General features: G+C 37.2%; 1 protein-coding gene across 2 annotated transcripts in view; it reads right to left on the bottom strand.

The window, feature by feature from the left end:
- The window catches only part of CDH7 (cadherin 7), a 125,937-nt gene that overhangs the window by 64,462 nt on the left and 42,554 nt on the right, over positions 1–18,921 (bottom strand). Inside the window, exons 2-3 of one of the 2 annotated variants that reach the window (XM_004389455.2) lie at positions 9,911–10,205; positions 5,737–5,856 (exon numbers count right to left, since the gene is read on the bottom strand). In XM_004389455.2, coding sequence (XP_004389512.1) covers positions 5,737–5,856; positions 9,911–10,205 — 415 coding nt within the window. The remainder of the gene's footprint in view (positions 1–5,736; positions 5,857–9,910; positions 10,206–18,921) is intronic. The other variant, XM_023724443.1, reaches the window with a different exon arrangement.

The following is an 18,921-nucleotide window of genomic DNA, read 5'->3' on the forward strand; positions in this document are numbered from 1 at the left end:
CAAGATACAAGCTAATCCTGTAGATTGAGTCCTGCCTCATTAACATAACTGCCTCTAATCCTTCTTCATTAACACAATAGAAGTGAGGATTTACAACACATAGCATAATCATATCAGATCACAAAATGGTAGACAACCACAGAATACTGGAAATCATGGCCTAGCCAAGTTGATACACATTTTTGAGGGACAAAATTAAATCCATAATAACACCCATGGAAGCAGCAGTCAAGAAATCAACTGATGTATTGCATTGGGCACATCTGCTACAAAAGATCTTTTTCGAGTGTAAAAAAGCAAAGATGTCACTTTGAGGACTAAGGTGTGCCTGATCCAAGCCATGGTATCTTCAATTACCTCATATGCATGCAAAAGCTGGACAGTGAATAAGGAAGACTGAACAAGAATTGATGCCTTTGAATTATGGTGTTGATGAAGAATAGTGAATATACCATGGACTTCCAGAAGAACGAACATATCTGTCTTGGAAGAAGCACAGCCAGAATGCTCCCTAGAAGCGAGATGGTAAGACTTCATCTCATTTACTTTGGACATGTTATCAGGAGGGACCAATCCCTGGAGAAGGACATCATGGTTGGTAAAGTAGAGGGTCAGATGAAAAGAGAAATACCCTCAAAAAGATGGACTGGCACAGTGGCTGCAACAATAGACTCAGGCATAGCAACGACTATGAGGATGGCACAGGACCGGGCAACCTTTCATTCTGTTGTACAGGGGGTCACTGTGAGTCAGAACCAACTCAATGGCACCTAACAACAAGAACAACATATGTAACTGACAGTGAGCTGAAAATGTATTTGTGTGTATTTTCTGTCAGTAGGTAGTATCAGTATTGTTAAACATCTCGATGCTGCTTATTACCAATACGAGCACATTCTGGTTTACAGTACAGCAATGAGTGTTACATTACATAATATTTATAGTGTATATTCAAGTAAAGAATTCCAATGCAGTATTTTGCTCATAAAGACACAATTACCTATTTAATATAATGTGATCAATTGTTATATTTTAGGTGAGAAATACTTGCCTATGCATAGGATATTCTGTTTGGAATACAATGGCCACTTTGTAAATATATTGAGAGTCCTAAATGTCAGCTTCTTTCCTGGGGAGTGTTACTGGTTGAATATTTCATCAAGCATAATAAACACAACAACTCATCCTATAACATTACATATTGATAACTACCCTAATTCTTTTATATTTGAGCACTGAAATAAATAGAAATACTGTAAAACTTTACAATATTAAAAAAAGAAAAAAAATAAATGGAGAATGGGTTAGCAAGCATTCATGGTTGTGAACATCTTTGGGACCCTGAATTGCATTGGGAAAATAAACATCGTGGTCTATATAAAAAATAAAACCAATTATGTGTCTAACATATTGTGAAGTAATTGTGTTAAATATTTGTGAAATACAAAGATGAATAAAGACTAGATTGAAGCAACTCTCTTATTTAAACCAATATAGAAACTTAGGAAGTTAGGTACAAAGAAATAAACTTTTGACAAAGCAATGCCAATGCTTAAGGAAAATAAATATTCATGGTACTTGAACATTAAATTCCAAAGGGACTTGGAAATTGGAACAAGCCATCAATGTTTAAGACTTGTGTTCTGATTAAAAAAAAAAATTCCTTTGATGATAAGAGTTTAAATACTGGGATATTAATTATAAATGGGTTTAATAAAATAGCCAATAAAACCAAGTATGTTATTTTTATTGTTTGACATTTATCAGTAGTAAAGCAAACAGAAAAGAAATCAATAACCCTGGCTCTTACAAGGACTATATGGCTGCTTAACTAAGAAAATGCTTTAGAGAAAAAAAAAAAAAAAACCTATTTTCAAAACTAAAATCATATTTCTTTTGGATATACATTTCATTTTAAACATAAAATGTAAAAGGTGAATCTCTTCCGAATAAATGTATTTATTTCGAAATTCTGTATCTAAACTTTGTATTATTTGATTTGTCTGTTTGGAAGTAAAGCATACAACAGAATCATAAAGAGGCAGAGAATAGTGAACAACAATAAAGATGGAAACTTCTCAAACATCAAAAAGATTCCAGAGTTGGCGGCAAATGAAGTCATTGAGGAAAGGAAACCTCTTCCATCCTGTGAGGGGGCATCTTCAGCCATCTTGAGAGGAGCTAACACCCTCCCCTCCCCCAACATCAGCCTTGCCACAGAATGGAAGGCGTGGAGGACATATTTGGGATGGGTGCTTTGTTATGAGACTACATTACTGTTGTTGGGTACCGTCAAGCTGATTCCAACTCATAGTGACTCCCTGTGACAGAACAGAACTGCCCCATGAGGTTTTCTAGGCTGTAATCTTTACAGGAGAAGATCTCCTGGTCTTCTTCCCAAAGAACCACAGGATAGGTATGAACCACCAACCTTCAGTAAGCTGCCAAGTAATTAACCATTGTACAACCAACACCCCTTGGGATAATATTACTTACATAAAATTACGATGTAGCAAGCATGTATGTAATAAATAATTCAGGTGCCACATATTTACACCTGCTATGTCTAAGAAAAGAAGTGCTTGTGATGCAATGCTTAAACATTCAGCTGCTAACCCAAAGGCTGGTGGCTCAAACCTAATCCAGCGGCAACTTAGGAGAAAGACCTGGAGATTCGCTCACATAAAGACTGTTGTTATTGTGTGCCATTAAGTCGATTCCAACTCATAGCAGCCCTGTATGACAAAGAAGAACCACCCTGCAAATATTACAGCCTAGGACACCCTATGGGGCAATTCTACTCCGCCACATTGAGTCTCTATGAGTGGAAAATCATCTCAACAGCATGTAACAACAGCAATATTTAAGAAAGAACTCCTAATTGCCAAGTGATGTTTAACACTCAATCCATTTTCTAGGACCAGCTTCATAGGTGTGGTTTTGTGATCTGCTGATTAAGTCTGAAGTTCTTAACGATTTTAGAACAAGGGGGCCTGCATTTTCATTTTGCAGTGCAAATTATGTAGCCAGTCATGCCACTGTCAAAGGAAAGATGGGATCTGTTTACTTATAGGTTACAGAATAGAAGATATCTTAGAATATTCCTCAGTCTACCAGTAAGCTTGAGGACAATATGAAGATAAATGATAGAAATCCTCACAGTTCTTTTAATGCCACATTCCTTTGGTTTTGCTACCATTCTATTTGCTTGTTGAAGGCAAATAATCAACATTGGTTTTTGCAACGACCCACAGTTAACCTCTGGTCCTTCAGTCTGAAAGTTGGTTGTAGATGGTACATGTGCTCTGAGGTTTTTAACCAAGCTACTTTGTTAGAAGTTAAAACGAGTATAGAAATGTACCTAGCAGTGACTGCTGAGCCCTAGTTTTACATAATCGTTATTCAGCATATCTTCAACGGTTTTCCTGTCAAAATGTTTTACTTTCTTCCAGAAAACCCTTAGATTTGGATACATGGAAAATGATGTTATTTCTTAGGAAGATAAGAATCAGACTGACATCATGTAAGGAAGACTAACTGGAACTTGATTTACAGCTCTCTATGCCTTTAGGGAGTGAAAACTTCCAGTTTTGACAGAAGAATACAATTTATTTTTTTCTTGTGAGAAATGCATTCTCCACAGAATGAGTTACCAAAACAGTGGAAAGCATGAAAATACCCAGATAATCACTGCACTAATGACTGTAGAAAAAGAAGTCCCAATGATTACATGTTACCCAGCATTTAAAATAACAAAACAAATTAAACTAAACTTTGTTCATCTCTTATAATATACCATCCTTTAGACTCTGAAATTCAAATTAAGTGTTCACTACTAATGATGTAATGCCAGAACATAAAATATAGGCCATTTGGTCACCAGTGAATGATACCTTCCCTTCACAGGTTACATGAAAACCCAGTTATCCTAAAGCAGTGTTAAAATTATAAGCCAATCATCACTAGAAGCCAAATATTTAACCTTTGAGATCAGTACATGCTATTTTGGGGCAGATTATATAATGCAGGAGTGTATAATTTGTGAGCAAATTGTCAGAAACTTGTCAATGTCTTTCTAGGTTTCAAAGAGTAGATATATAAGGGAAGAGGTGGGTGTCTGAATTTAAGTTTCTTAGGTCTATCATTAAATCAACCACCAGCACATCTTCTACATTCACAAGATTTATATCATAAGTCAAATGCTTTCATTTCCTTCTCCCTCAAAACGTGCTTAATCAGAACTGTTTCTTCTCTATTAGACTTTCCAAGTGGTTTCCAAACTCTACCCTTAAACTGGTATAAAAAATGCAGCCTCTATGGAAATTGTAATATATGATAAGCTAGGGTGGCACAGTAGTTAAATGTTTGGCTGCTAACTGAAAGGTCAGCAGCTCAAATACACCAGCCATTCCATAGTAGAAAGACATGGCAGTCTGTTTCCCTAAAGATTTCAGCCTTGGAAATTCTATGGGGTGGTTCTACTCTGTCCTATAGGGTCTCTATCAGTCAGAATTGACTCGACAGCAATGGGTGTGGTTTTTGGTTTTTCAAGGTTGAATTTACCCCTCTGTCCATGTACATTACAACTGTCGTTGTCAAAAGACATTTAAAATATTTATCTCCCACAATGAGTTGAGGATGAATTAATATTCCTGTTTTGGTCAATATGGAAAATAAGATCAAAGGCATTCAAATAGATATTTAAGATCATAGGTATGTATCAAATAGTCATAATCATAAACTCAGATATTCTAATCCATGATAAATGCAAAAGTTTTAAAATGTAGAGAAATTTGTAATTTCATTGATGAAAAGAATCAATGGCACACACCCACTCATCCACCCTCACACCTACCCACTCCTCCCCCCAACACAGAGACAGAAGAGCAGACTAGACTAAAATGCTAATTTTATAACCAAGAGAAAAGCTCCAGTTTATAGTCTTACTTAATGTAAACTATTTCAGCTTCAAAATAAAACCGAACAAACCATTTTATCGACACAGACTTGCAACTCAGTAAAAGTTTTTTTCTTTAAAATTAAAAAAGAAAAATCTTTAGTTTTTATTTAGCAGATCATCATCATAATTGTTATGTTTAAACCAATTTCCTTGAGAAACGAAATCTCTGGAAAGATAAACTGAACCTACTGCCTATTCCATTGCATGAAAGGTGGTTTCTGCTTGAGACTTAAATTTTCCTGTTGATAATCCTTATGTGAATTCATTAAAGACGCAGAAAAACTTAATAGAAAATAATCAAGATTTTTTTAATATAGTCAATAATAGCAGCTGGAACACTTTTTAATACTTAATACCCATTGCTGTCGAGTTGATTCCAACTCATGGTGACCCCAAGTGTGACAGATAGAACAGCTCCATAAGGTTTTCTTGGCTATAATCTTTATGGAAGTAGGCCTTTCTTCCAAGGATCCTCTGGGTGGACTTGAATGGCCAACTTTTTGGTTAGTAGCCGAGCGCTTAACCATTTGTACCACCTAGGGACTTTAATACTTGTGATTAATTTTGGTAGGAATACTGATAAATGTAGCTGTATTTATATAAACTTATAAATAACGTGCTATTTATTGCTATAATGTACCTATTGGGAGAAGCAAAATAAAAATAGTGTGCTGTCAGTGCCTACAATATTTAATAATTTTTTCAAAAACTGCTATTAATTCCAAGCCAAGCTATACATCACAACTTTACAAGGAGTGTTGCAGTTTGATTTTTACCTGTCTTTGGTTCCACTGAAAAGTATGGCTGTCCTTGCAGAATGCTGTAGACCACTCGGGCGCTGTTACCATAGGTAGGATCATCAGCATCCGTCGCTGTGACTTGTACCACGGAGGTCCCTATGTACCAATCCAAAAGTAAACGAATTAAACATTTCCAAATGCCATACAATGCAAGAACTTATAAAACGCTGCAGATTCTACATTAGATTTATATGTAATTTTCCGTTTATCTTGCTTCAAGGTACATAAAATATGTATCTACACATACACACACACGAGGGCCCTGGCGGTGCAGTAGTTAAGAGACTGGCTGCTAACCAAAAGGTCGGCAGTTCAAATCCACTAGCCACTCATATATATATATATATATATATAAAATATGAGAAACCTGAAAACATGATAAATGCTTATAAAACTCTTAAGAAATTAAGAAATATTTAGGGAATATGAATATATTTTGCTTTTAAAAAAAACAATCAGATGGATGGTGCACTTTAAGCTGACATATACTCAGAATTTGATGGGGCCAAAATTTTAGGCATCAGGGTCAGGTAACAAGTTCTCACCAACAGCAGTGTCAGTGAGTCTCAAATGCTGTCCAGCAGGCAGCAGGTCAAGTGATAGCATCTCGGACACTCAAATCATTGAGAGTATTCATTTAACTTAATATTAGGTGGCTACTCCATCTCAATAATAGTTGCTTTGTTTTTTATTTGTTTCTATTAACTGATTTACAAACAAAACCCTAAAATGGAAATTGAAACCAAACTTCCCCGAAGTAGGGAAAGCCGGGCAAGCACCTTGCATTATTAGGTGTTTTCTATGCTGCATATGATAGAATTGCCGTATTGTGTGTTCATTTTAATATATATCCACTTATTAAATCTGGAAAGTACCGATTTTGATTTGTTATTTTTGTTTCTATTTTGAATAAAATCTTCAAAATATTAGAAAGACTGATGTTCACTTGTGTTTACATAAATACTTACTATTACATCATTTATGTGCTATATGATGAAGATGAGACATGCTGATTGACCAGAGCCTCTTTCTTTTAGGTATCCCTTTAAGGTTTTAATTATTGCTTCTAATAATTTCCTGAAAACATGGCATTTGAATCTAACAACTCTTTAGGATGTATTCCTACATAAATTTGCCTTTCTGAATACCTTTTATTAAGTCATGAATGTCCATTTTTGTTACAAATCCATTCTCCTTTCCATACACTGATTTCCCTTACCAACTCTATTTTCCTTAAAATTGGTTGTAAATTGTGACATCATATGTACAGCACCATTTTTAAAATTCTAGATTTTTTTTTCTTTGACGAACTTAGGTGATTGTGCTCCAGGGATGCTCAGTGGGGCCAAGGTGCTGAATGACTTACTTTTAAAAATGATTTAAAAAATTATATTTTGATTATTTTAAAATGTGAGAATAAATGACTTAGATGTTCTCTGTTATCCCTATAAGGTACCGTCACTGCAGCAATATTTACTCTGGTGATATGCTTAAGTACTGATTTACTACTCGATTGAAAAAACAATATTTTTTAAAAAGCAAAATAATCAAAACTGAACTTCAGTACATTTGGCTCTGTACATAGATTAAATAATTTTTTTCTCAAATGTTCATTAACTAATTTACCATATACCATACATATTCTCAGATAAAAGTTTCCGTGCTTACCAATGTTCTTGGTAATGAATAAATTGTCCTAATAGCTAATGAGTGTGTTTTAAATCTTACAATTAGTTAGCATGCAATTAAAAATACTCTTGAACATTAAATATTGGGAGCTTGTATTTAATATACTGTACTATTTAGTGGCTATTATAAATTTTTGGTTAGAATTCAACATTTTAATAAACTATGACTCCATATAAATCCATATAGCATATTTTTTGTAGCATTCATTGTTCTAAGTTCTAATTTGGATATTAACACAATGTTCTGAATTAGTGTCAAGTAAAACCCTGAAGACATTTGAAAATCATTTTCTAAAATGTTCTGAACAAGTTTGAAAATTAAATAACTAAAATAATTCACATGGGAACATAATAATCATACTGCTTAATATCAGAGTGGCATCATCGAAATAAAAACTACAGGGCATTATTTAGCCTCTAGAAGTGTACATTAATCCAGTTTGCAAAGGTACATTCTACTATTCACAAACCAAAGGAAAACTTTAGCAAGACAATGAAGAATGCCCATAATTTTCATAAGATTCATTGGATTAGTATTCATACTGAATTGCTCCAACACATTTCAAAAATTCCTATATTTTTCTGTACATTCCTAAATTTTGGAGTAAACTGTGCCTTCTTTCTCTACATCTCCAAAATCTTATGTTGCTGTTCCTGTTGTTCTTGTTAAGTAACAAGAGCAGGACACGGTCTGAAGGCTTGGGCAGTATTGAGGAAGTGCAACCAAGCCTCCCTGGTCAAAGTAGAAATGCTTTTGTGCCAATTGTAGTGAGATGCTGCCACCATGGGTCAGAATGGCTCCTGACCACCGGCATCGAGTCTTCTGGCTCATTTTCAGTTTGTATTTCTTTAGTAGATAGAGCCATCGGACCCCAAAAAACACTCCCTCTCCCATTTGATAGCAACAGAAATTTAGTCTCACTAAATTGTGACCCTCTAAAGGACACACAGAGCTCTAGTGGCACAGTGGTTAACAGCTTGGCTGCTAACCAAAAGGTCGGCAGTTCGAATCCATTAGCCGCTCCTTGGAAACCCTATGGGGCAGTTCTACTCTATCCTATAGGGTCGCTATGAGTCGGAATCGACTCAACAGCAACAGTTTTTTTTTTTTTTTGGTAAAGGACCTGCAAGGAGCCTTGGTGGCACAGTGGTTAAACAATCAGCTGTTAACCAAAAGGTCAGTGGTTCAAACCCACCAGCAGCTCTGTGGGAGAAAGATGTGGCAGTCTGCCTACTTAAAGATTACGGCCTTGGAAACTCTATGGGGCAGTTCTATAGGGTCTATAGTTCCTATAGAGTCACATGAACCAACTCGATAGCAACGAGTTTGGTTTTATTTTTTGGTTCTAAAGTACACACAGAATACACATCTTTACAACCCCATTACCCAGCACAGTACCCAAATCCATTGCTGTCAAGTCGATTCCAACTCATAGCAACAGCAGATGTGTTGAATTAATGATGGAATGAATTAAATAATTGTTACTAAAGCAAAATAAATCATGCTGGCTACAATTTTCCTATGTTAACATGCAAGTTCAACTATTATTTTTAAATAAACTTCCTCCAACACTAAAAACAACAAGGAATAAATGTATATAATTCAACTGCTCTCTATTACAGGCCCAAATTATTTTATTTCTTTATAAGATTGTCCATGTTTACATTACATAGTGACTGAAAAATATTCCAAAGCTATCCGAATAAATGGGATTTAAAACAGAATTTATGTTATTTGATACAAATAAAGTATATACTAGAAATGCTTTACTTGGTATTATTCCAGTAAGACAGCAATGTCAAAGACCCTTGAGTAAAATAGTCATTATTCTTTTATATATCTCAAACTGACTGTCAATTTACCATTATTAGAAATTCACTACAAATTTTCATGTATCTAAGTTTCTGGGAAAATTATAACAAGATTAGTGGTAGCAGGCGAATGGACACTTGCTGGTTCAAACACAGTTACTACAAGGACACACACCAGCAGATTCCAATGTTAGCCTGGCTAGCCACTGGCAGCCTTCATGATACCCTGGCCACAGAGTGATGCTTAGAACAGTGAACCATTACCCTGATGTCAGGTGGGAAAAAGTAAAATTCATCACAGGGCTATACCTGGAAGGATTTTTTGGTTTTTAACTTCTTAGGCAAAATTACAATCTTTTTTTTCCATTTTAAATATAAACTGAAAAGGAAATAGAAGACCTAAGTATGTTCTGGAAGACACTGAGATAGTGCTGTTAATAGGAAAATTCCTAATTCTCCATATAAATAAGACTAAGTGTTGAATTAATAGGATTTGGGTACTGGCTACTAAGGTGTCACAAAGATCACCCTGACTCTTGCTATACTAATACTAACATGATTTTTCAGTCAGTATTTATGATGACTTAATTTTAAGTACAAACCACTTAAAATCAGACACTCCCTGCAGGCACAACGTGTTCTGTACTTACCCACAGGAGACATTTCAGGAACCCCTGCAGTGTATGGCCCATCCAGAAATTTGGGTTCATTGTCATTGATATCCTGGATCTTGATGACGAACTCTGACTCGGGCTCCACAGGCTTGTTGGTGAGCCTGTCCAGCGCTTGGGCTCGAAGCGTGTAGTAGGCCTGCTCCTCACGGTCCAGCCTCTTGGTGGCATGAATATCCCCAGTGTTCTCATCAATAATGAAAATGGAACTTGCCCCTTCGCCTGACAAGATGTATTTGATGGAACCATCTCCTTTATCAACATCAGAGTGAAGCTGGTGAAAAATTCATGTGAGATGAGATTAACTTACAAGAGAGTCAGCGATATGGAGATATGTAAAAATAATTCTTATGTCAGGCAGCAGTACACGAAATTTTATTGTTCTTGGGAAGATAAGCTGAACGCTTATTGTGCACAGAAGAAAGGCTATTAGAATGTGTCAGCTTGCACTTGTGAGCAAGACAATTTCATTTCTTCCTGTAAACAGTCTCATTTCCAAGATTTTTTTTTTTTTTAATCATCCCCAAAGTTAGGAACTTGTAGTGTTATTTTTTATTTGGTCTGTCCTTGCCTTGCAAGTTTTAGCCATCTTCTTTGAACAGAGCAGACATTCAGTAAACATGCATAATTGGTTGACTGGATCTTATTCCAAGCAAAGGGACTGGCTACAGAACAGTAAATTTAGATCTAATGTAACATTTAATATGCTCAGAAATCCCCACATTCTGTAAGGGCACCCTTCCCACCCACCTCACCCCACTCCCACACCGTGTCATGGTTAGCAAGTCCAGTCGCTAAATCAGTCTCCAAATGCTGTTCTGTATTTTAAAATTTGCAGGTGAAAAAACTACTCTGCTCTCTGAAATAGGAATTTTAAATCAATATGTGCCTGAGACTTCAACAAAAACCTTTCTTGAAATACCAAGAACTGCATTAGATTTGCATGATTAACCCTGGTGTTGGCAGCAGGGCAGCACCTACTGATTTGCATTTCATATCTAGAACTGTCCCTGCTGTATGTCAGAACATTATGTTGAACAAAGAAACCTTAGGAAATTCAGAAATAATTACACATTTTCCTGAACTCCATGACCTGAGAAATATACTACTCAATCTATCATTTCAACAGTATTTCATCCCCTAAACCCAACACCATGCTGGAATTCGATTAATACGGAGGCAGAAACCCAATTTACCAAACAACAAGGTCTTTCACTGCCCTGTAAAACTATGTTTGCCTCCTTTAAAAGACAAGGTGCTAAAAATATAAAATATGGATGACTGGTTAGGAAATGGTGCGCCCACTACATTTTAGCCCTTTATGGTAGCTGCTGAGGATACGGCTTTTTGCAACATTAATTTCTGTAAGGGATTCTTCCACTGAACTATAATAGTTGAGTTTATATTCTGCTCCAAAGTACTTAAATACTTGCTTTATTCCTTGGATTCTAGTTTCTAGCCAGACATAATACAAAACATGCGTTTGTGGCATGAGTTACAACTGAAATGAGTTCAGTGTGGAATGATCCAGTGGATCACTGTGCTGCCAGTTTATCCAGCACTTGGGGGAAGCTGTATTCTTGAAATATTGTCAATCACCTAATTTTCTTAAGTCATTATCTGGGTTACTATTACATATGTCCTGTTACTGTTAGGTGCCGCTGAGTTAATTTTTGACTTTTAGCAACCCCATGTGACAGAGCAGAACTGCCTCATAGGGTTTTCTAGGTTGTTAAAGTATTACAGGAGCAGATCTTTCTCCCACGAAGTGGCTGGTGGGTTCACACTGCCGATGTCCTGGTTAGCAGCTGAGTGATTAACCATTGTGCCACCAGGGCTCCTTATTCCATATATCCCTCCCTCTAATTCAAGAAGGACAAAAGCTGATTAAGTATTATAGTTTGCATTATTGAGTGCTTCCTATATGCCAGGCACTATTCTTAATGCCCTCTGTATAGTAACTCCTTTAATAATCACAGCTGCCCTTATTGTCCTTATTTACAAATGAGGCAGAGAAAGACTGGGTTGCTTGCCTGAGGTCATGCAGCCAGCTCCCCATGGCAGCGCCAGGATTATGAAAACAGCAGGCTGGTGTCGAGCCCAGGTCTCCACTCTCTGCATGTGGTCCTGCTGCTGGGAGGGGAGCTGCTGTCCTGTGAGGCAGGGGCATCAAACTCTTGCATTCTGTGTGCCACCTAGGGCAGTGACACTATTCTGCATGGTACTATAGCGGTGGGTACCTAACATTACACATGTGTCAAAACCCAGAGAAGTGTACAACATAAAGATGATCCCTAATGCAAACTATAGGCTTTAGTTAATGACAATGTATTGATAATGGTTCAGCAATTGTACTGACTGTGCCACAGGAATGCAAGATGTTAGTATAAGAAATGGTGTGCAGGGTGGATGGAGAATATGAGAACTCTCTGTACTTTCTGCTCAATTTTCCTGAAAACCTAAAAGTGTTATAAAAAAAATAAAGCCTATGAGTTTAAAAAAATAAATCATATGGAACTCAAATTCCTGTGTGCATAAATAAAGTTTTACTGGAGCACACATACACAAAGCTGCTGCAAAAGAGGACTCAGGGAAAGCAGAGTACATGAAAGCAACCCCCCCCCCCATGCCACTGTAACACCAAACCTAAAGGAAGCTCAGTGCTTCAGGGTCCCTTTCATCAAGGCATTTGATGGCTTCCCAGCAGGGTCCTCTCATGACGTAACAATAAACTCTACCACACTCAACACCGCATAGCAGGAACGGAGGCCTGAGACAAATGCAGACCATGGCTGAAATTAAATTTTTTTAACTGTCACTCCCTCAAGTACTCCACCACCCCCACTTTTCACCTACATTATCCTAACCCCTCCCCACCCCTCCTGTATGCTCTGATGGGGCAGCACCTAGCCATGGCTTGTCTCCATGCCTCTTCTAACAGTGGTGTAGAAGGTTAAAGAGCCAGGTGACCATAAGAAATACATGGAACATTAGGTCATGTCTTTAACTGAGGGTTTACTACATCTCTAAATCACCAGAGGGACTCCCACTTACAAAACCAGCTCTTATGAGTCATTTAACTAATTCCCATCAACGGATTCCTATCTTCATGACATGGTCACACAAATGTCCCTGTGGTATTCCAGGTACTTGAGAGAGGATCAACTGTTTTTCAGTATATAAAACACATTAAATTCCTACTGTGAACTTCAACCTGAGCTCTGATGCTGTATTTGATATTATGGCGATGCTAGTTGTTCTCCATTACTGAGCTTAATGGTAAAGAGTTCATACTGCTGGTTTCTTCTCCAAACATTCAGGGATCAGGTTCCTTCAGTTCGTCTATCACACTCACACACACACACACACACACACACACACACACACACACACACACACACTCTCTCTCATTCTCAGGCACACTGAACCTTACCATCCTCCCCATCACTAGCAATTTCCTCCCAGCTGGGCCCATCACTAAGCTTGTAATCACTGCCAAAATTCACAAGCAGAAAATTGCTTTGAGTCTAAGCTCAGTGTCCTTGCAAGGTTAGCGTAAGCATCTGCAGTTGAAAGTGGATGACCAGCTTTGAAATGTTAGGATGGATACATAATTATCAGACACATCCAGACATTTAGTCTGTGAGACTGTGTGCACTACACTAATCTTAACAGGTGGAGTGAAACCCATGCTGTTAGAGAAAAATCTGCTCTCCTTCCATGCTCAGCAAAGGAGAAAAATGTTGCTGCAAGTCTAGAACTACCAAATGACAGTATTGATCCATACATGCAAACACATGCACACACACATACACGTTTGTGGATAACTGATAATAATAAATTGAGCGAAAAGTACCACTCTCCATCGTGAAAACCTACGATCAGGGAAAAAAACAAATTCTACTGTCTCATAATAGGATAAATAAATAGATAAACAATAAATGAAAAACACAACCAAAGCCAAATATCTGTACTCTATTTGAGGCAGAGTAAAACTCAAAATGCTATGTGTATTTCACTTGCAAATAGCTCAGTAAAAGTAATTCTGTGATTAGTCCTAAAAATGTAACAAAAATAAAAAAATAATGATAACTGAATTCATTAATCACCAGACAGCACTTAGCTTTACTGTTGGGGTTCCTAAATACTTTCCAAAATATCTGTCATGATTGCAATGGAAATATTTACATTAACTGTGTGTGTGTGTGTGTGTGCAAATGAGCACCAAAAGTGAGGCCCACAGAGCCTTTAGTGATTCCAGCTCATGATAAGGCAAAGATAAGCAGGGCAGGAGACACAATCATTATGTGAATCCTGTAGGGTCACTGTGAGTTGGAATTGACTCCACGGCACCTAACAATAACATAGGCCATTATGTCAACACTGGGTAGACTGACAATACAGAAAATATCAATCTAGGTTAGACCCAGTTACTATCTACCCAGGCCAGGGATGCAAACTGCATGTTACACATACCCTAAAATATCAGATATTTCTTAATAATCCATTATGGCTCCATCATTTCCTTCTGGATGGAGGCCCCTCCAAATTGTCTCCCATAAAGCCAATCCTAGTTCCAAATCTTAACATCTTTCACTTGGGCTATTGCAAAACTCCCCAATTATTCTCCAGTTTTTATAATTTGCATTGTCTAGGCTTTCATTATGTTTCTCTTGTTGTTAGTTGCCATCAACTCGATTCTGACTCCTGGTGACCCCACGTGTGCAGCGGATAACTGCTCCATAAAGTTTTCAAGGCTGTGATCTTTTGGAAGCAGATCACCAGGCCTTACTTCCAAGGTGCCTCTGGGTAAATCTGAACTGCTAACTTTTTGGCTAGTAGTTGAACGCCTTTCATAATACATGTTAAAAATCGCCTCCCTAAAATCTATGTCACTTCCCTCATCACACACACAAGTACTTCCCATGGTCGATGGGTTTACCCAAGTTCTAAACATGGGGCTCAGCTGGGCTGTGTGCTGTCTTCTTAGTCTCCTTCTTTCAGCACATCTAATGGTGCCCTCTGCTCTCCCCTGCCGGAGCACAGCAAGCATTTCTGTACCTTCAACACATGCCCTTGCTTGTCTTCTCTACCAACTCACTCCCAACTCAGCCTCATGCCAGCTCCCTTTCACTGAGTCTGACCAGTCTTACTCATTTTCTTCTATAGCAGGCTAGTTAGGTTTCTATAACAGAATGCATTTAATTTTGCTTGATATTAAAAACTGGTTTTGTTGCTTTAATATACAACCCCTCCTTTATTTATAAACTTCTTAAGGACTGGCTGGGCCTCTCAGAATTCTTTTTTTATCATCACACTCAACATTCTCAACAGACAGCTTGCTGTATTAACTTTGGTAATTTTACAATCCACTTGGTAAAATAGTGCCACTTGTTTTATTTCAATTTATACCCTTTTAAGTTTTAATAGCATTAGGCAAAAACAAGACAAAATACTCAGTACCTTTGGTTTGTTCTCAGTACATAATCCTCTGAACAGCCTAGATGGAGCTCAGATACCCCTTTTTCTATGCCTGTGGTAACACCTGCACATTATTCTAAACTTGGCCATTTACACACTTGTGTTCCCCAGGAGGCAAGCCTTTGTAGTGGCAGAAACGCTTTCTCATTTTTGTTTCCCCAGCCCTTACAGAGCAGCTGTTTGCACTTGCATGTGTATGTGCACACACACACACACACACACACAGACACACACATGAAAAAGGTGCTCAAGAGGGGTTAAGAGACAAATATCCTTGGATGCTAGAGCTTCTATGTCTTTGATTAATTTTTTTATCTACCCTTGTTTTATTAAAAAAGACTGTAGAGATCAAACCTGAACACAGATCTATATACTGCAGTTCACAGGATTTTAATTACATCTATTTAACCAGCTAGGGCCTGATAAGAACTACCTGGTCTAGCACTTTCAAACTTAGAACAGTCTGGGAATGGGAATTATTCCTCAATTTAGAAAGGCTGAAGTGAAAAATCAATTCAATACACCCACTCCTGACTTATCAACGTGGTTAGGTTCCAAAGACCAGGTTATTATGCAAAAATTAGCATTATATGAAAATGGATGATGACTACATCAGATCACTAAATGGAAGATGATGAAATCATTACATAACTGCCAAATGACATCATGTAACTGACAAACTGCTGAGAATCATGGCCCAGCCAAGTTGACACTAACCTTAACCATCAAAGCCAGCATTATTCTTACCTCAGCATTTGTTACTCCCAGACATACATCATTACTGCACAAAACAGTCATATAGATTTTTTATTATTGTTGTAAATACAAAATGTCAGATAACAAGATAGTAAAGAGTGGGTGTATGTTGATCAACTTTTCTTCCTTCTACATGCTTCTTAACTCTGCTTCTTATTTGATTGTGCTGATCTTATCTTTACATTCTCAGTCTCTTCCTCTGTAAAATGGAGATAAAAATATCCACATGCGGACTTCATTGAACTCTTATGACCAGTATTCTACATGATACAGTAGAATGCAAATCATAAAGATAAAAATGTTATAATTTGAGGGATTGCATTTTTTAAATGTTTTTGCCTTTCAAAACATGCTGAATTTTCATGTCTCAAAAAACCAAAAACATAAATATAGGCATAAGATGAACTGTTAGGGAAGAGATAATGTTTATTATTAAAACTTTGACACCAAAAAAGATTTTTTTTTAATTAAAAAAAGCTCTGTGCTTGATGAGGATGAACATAACTGTAGTTTTATATTCAAGTGTTCCTCGTAATACAAATTTAACAAGAATGGAAAATATTTCATCATATAAATAAAATTTCGTACTGCCAATACATTTGTGTACAAAATGGAGTAATGATGGCAGAGTAAAACTATGCATACACTCCTTTGAGCAGCAAGTTAAGCAATCAAAGAATGATTTACATTAAGAATAAGTAAAAGTATCTAAGATGAATTTTCCACCACTTTTTGTTATAGATTCCTGATTTTTGAAACTTAAAAATACATGCCAGGTTATTAGGACTCATACAATTTACTTTTACTAAACTTTTATGAGGTTAAAATTATAAGTAGAGAGGGTGGATTTAAACAGTAATTGGTGAAAACACAAGTGCTTGAATATACACAATACGTACAAGTTTTCTTTTCTCATTATGTTTTTAATAGATAGTTTCCACATGCCACTGGACACCTTGTAATTATCAAGCTGTTGAAGAAATATTATACACGAAAACAAGTGCATGAGTCATTTTCTTCTGGTTGGAGTATTCCTAATTTATAATTATCATTGTGGTCCAGGATAATAGAACACAATTTACCTGTGAAGCATCTCTGATGAAGATGCATGACTTAAGAAGTATATATATTAATTACTGTACATAGAGGAGTAAAAGAAAGAGGCATAATTGAGGAAGTACTTAGGTAAGGTTAAAATTGCAAAGAAAATCTCTCTCTCTCTTTTTTTTTACCCACCAATAAGTACAATGAAAGGAGGGCCTTCTCAGATTGTTTTCATTCTCAGAAAGGTCATGCTAATACAGTGCTGAAGAACATTCATTCTGGGCTCTAATTAAGTTCATTTACTTAGTAGCAGAGTGGGACAACTTCAAGGTCACTGCAAAAGGAGCCAGGAGGTCTGAGGTCTGGCTCTTGAATCCTCTGTTCCTTATTGTGCTGCCTTGATTGCTTTTATGTAAATCCCAGCCCATTCATCTGCAGTGGATCAGTATCTGTCCCTGTCCTCGAAGGGAGGATAAAATGAAGCCATGCATTTGGAAGCACTTTTGTAAAATGTAACTTTCTATCCATATATACGTATATATATGTTTACATACAGTGCACAATGGAACGCTCTGCATTTCTTAGCAGAAAAAAAGAAAAACAACTTGCTCTTGTTTGAAAAGTTTGCACATTAGTGCCTATGGTGTGGTTACAATGTCACACGTACTGCTACAGCCTTTTCATCAAGGATCATATGATGGCAACTCTCTTCTTTATTCCACACAGTTACAAGCACCTAAAGAAAACTCCACAGCACTGGTGGCATCCTATCTTTGACTGCTGTCTCCAGGCCAGATCTAAAACTTTCAAACAACTTAAGAAGTAAATCTGCCTTGAGTCAAATTCTCCATGATCCAGACTGAAGCAGAAATCTCATCCTCTCTTGATGTAACTGAGCACATTGTGTTCTCCACTTCAGGGCTCGTGGGGCAGTTCTTGTTCACATCGTAGTAAATGCCAAGCAGTGGACCAGATGCAGTTAAAAAGCAATCCTCTGGAGAGGTAAAGCTTTTTTCTTAGGAGCATAACTTTTAATCTTGCTTTTTAAACTGAGGCTGGTTGAGCAGGAAATGTACCATTAACAGGAGGCAAGAGCAAAAAACCCAGTGCCATCAAGTCAATTCCAACTCATAGCTACCCTATAGGACAGAGAAGAACTGCCCCATAGGGTTTTCAAGGCTGTAATCTTTACGGAAGCAGACTGTCACATCTTTCTCCCGCAGAGTGACTGTTGGATGTGAACTGCTGACCTTTCGGTTAGCAATAGAGTACTTAACCACTGCGCCACGTGGTCCAATATGGTCCCAGCACACTGGGCTGCCTGTCCAAGTGTGGTCAGTATAGAAAGTGATAGGAAGGGCTTAGTAACTTTTATAGTAATTTTCCAGAGTAATTTCCTATTCGTTGAACCTAATAATAATGATAAAAAATGGGATTGATTTTTGAATCTCAATAATTCATCGTTATTGTATTTTACAAAAGTCACTATCAGGAGATCACCAATAAACTGAAATTTTTTAAAAGAAACAAATACACAAGCAAACAAACAACAACAAAAACCATGGCCCTTCACCACAGACTAGTTGAAAAGCACTGGACCAGAGGATATAACCTTCAATGAAAGCTCTCTTGAATGCTTCCAGACAGTCGTTAGTCTAACACCCTTTTCCTTTCCTAACATTAGGATAGACTGAAAAATACTCACCACC

The sequence above is a fragment of the Trichechus manatus genome, unplaced genomic scaffold (assembly GCF_000243295.1).
Source record: "Trichechus manatus latirostris isolate Lorelei unplaced genomic scaffold, TriManLat1.0 scaffold00246, whole genome shotgun sequence".
NCBI classification, from domain to species: domain Eukaryota; kingdom Metazoa; phylum Chordata; class Mammalia; order Sirenia; family Trichechidae; genus Trichechus; species Trichechus manatus.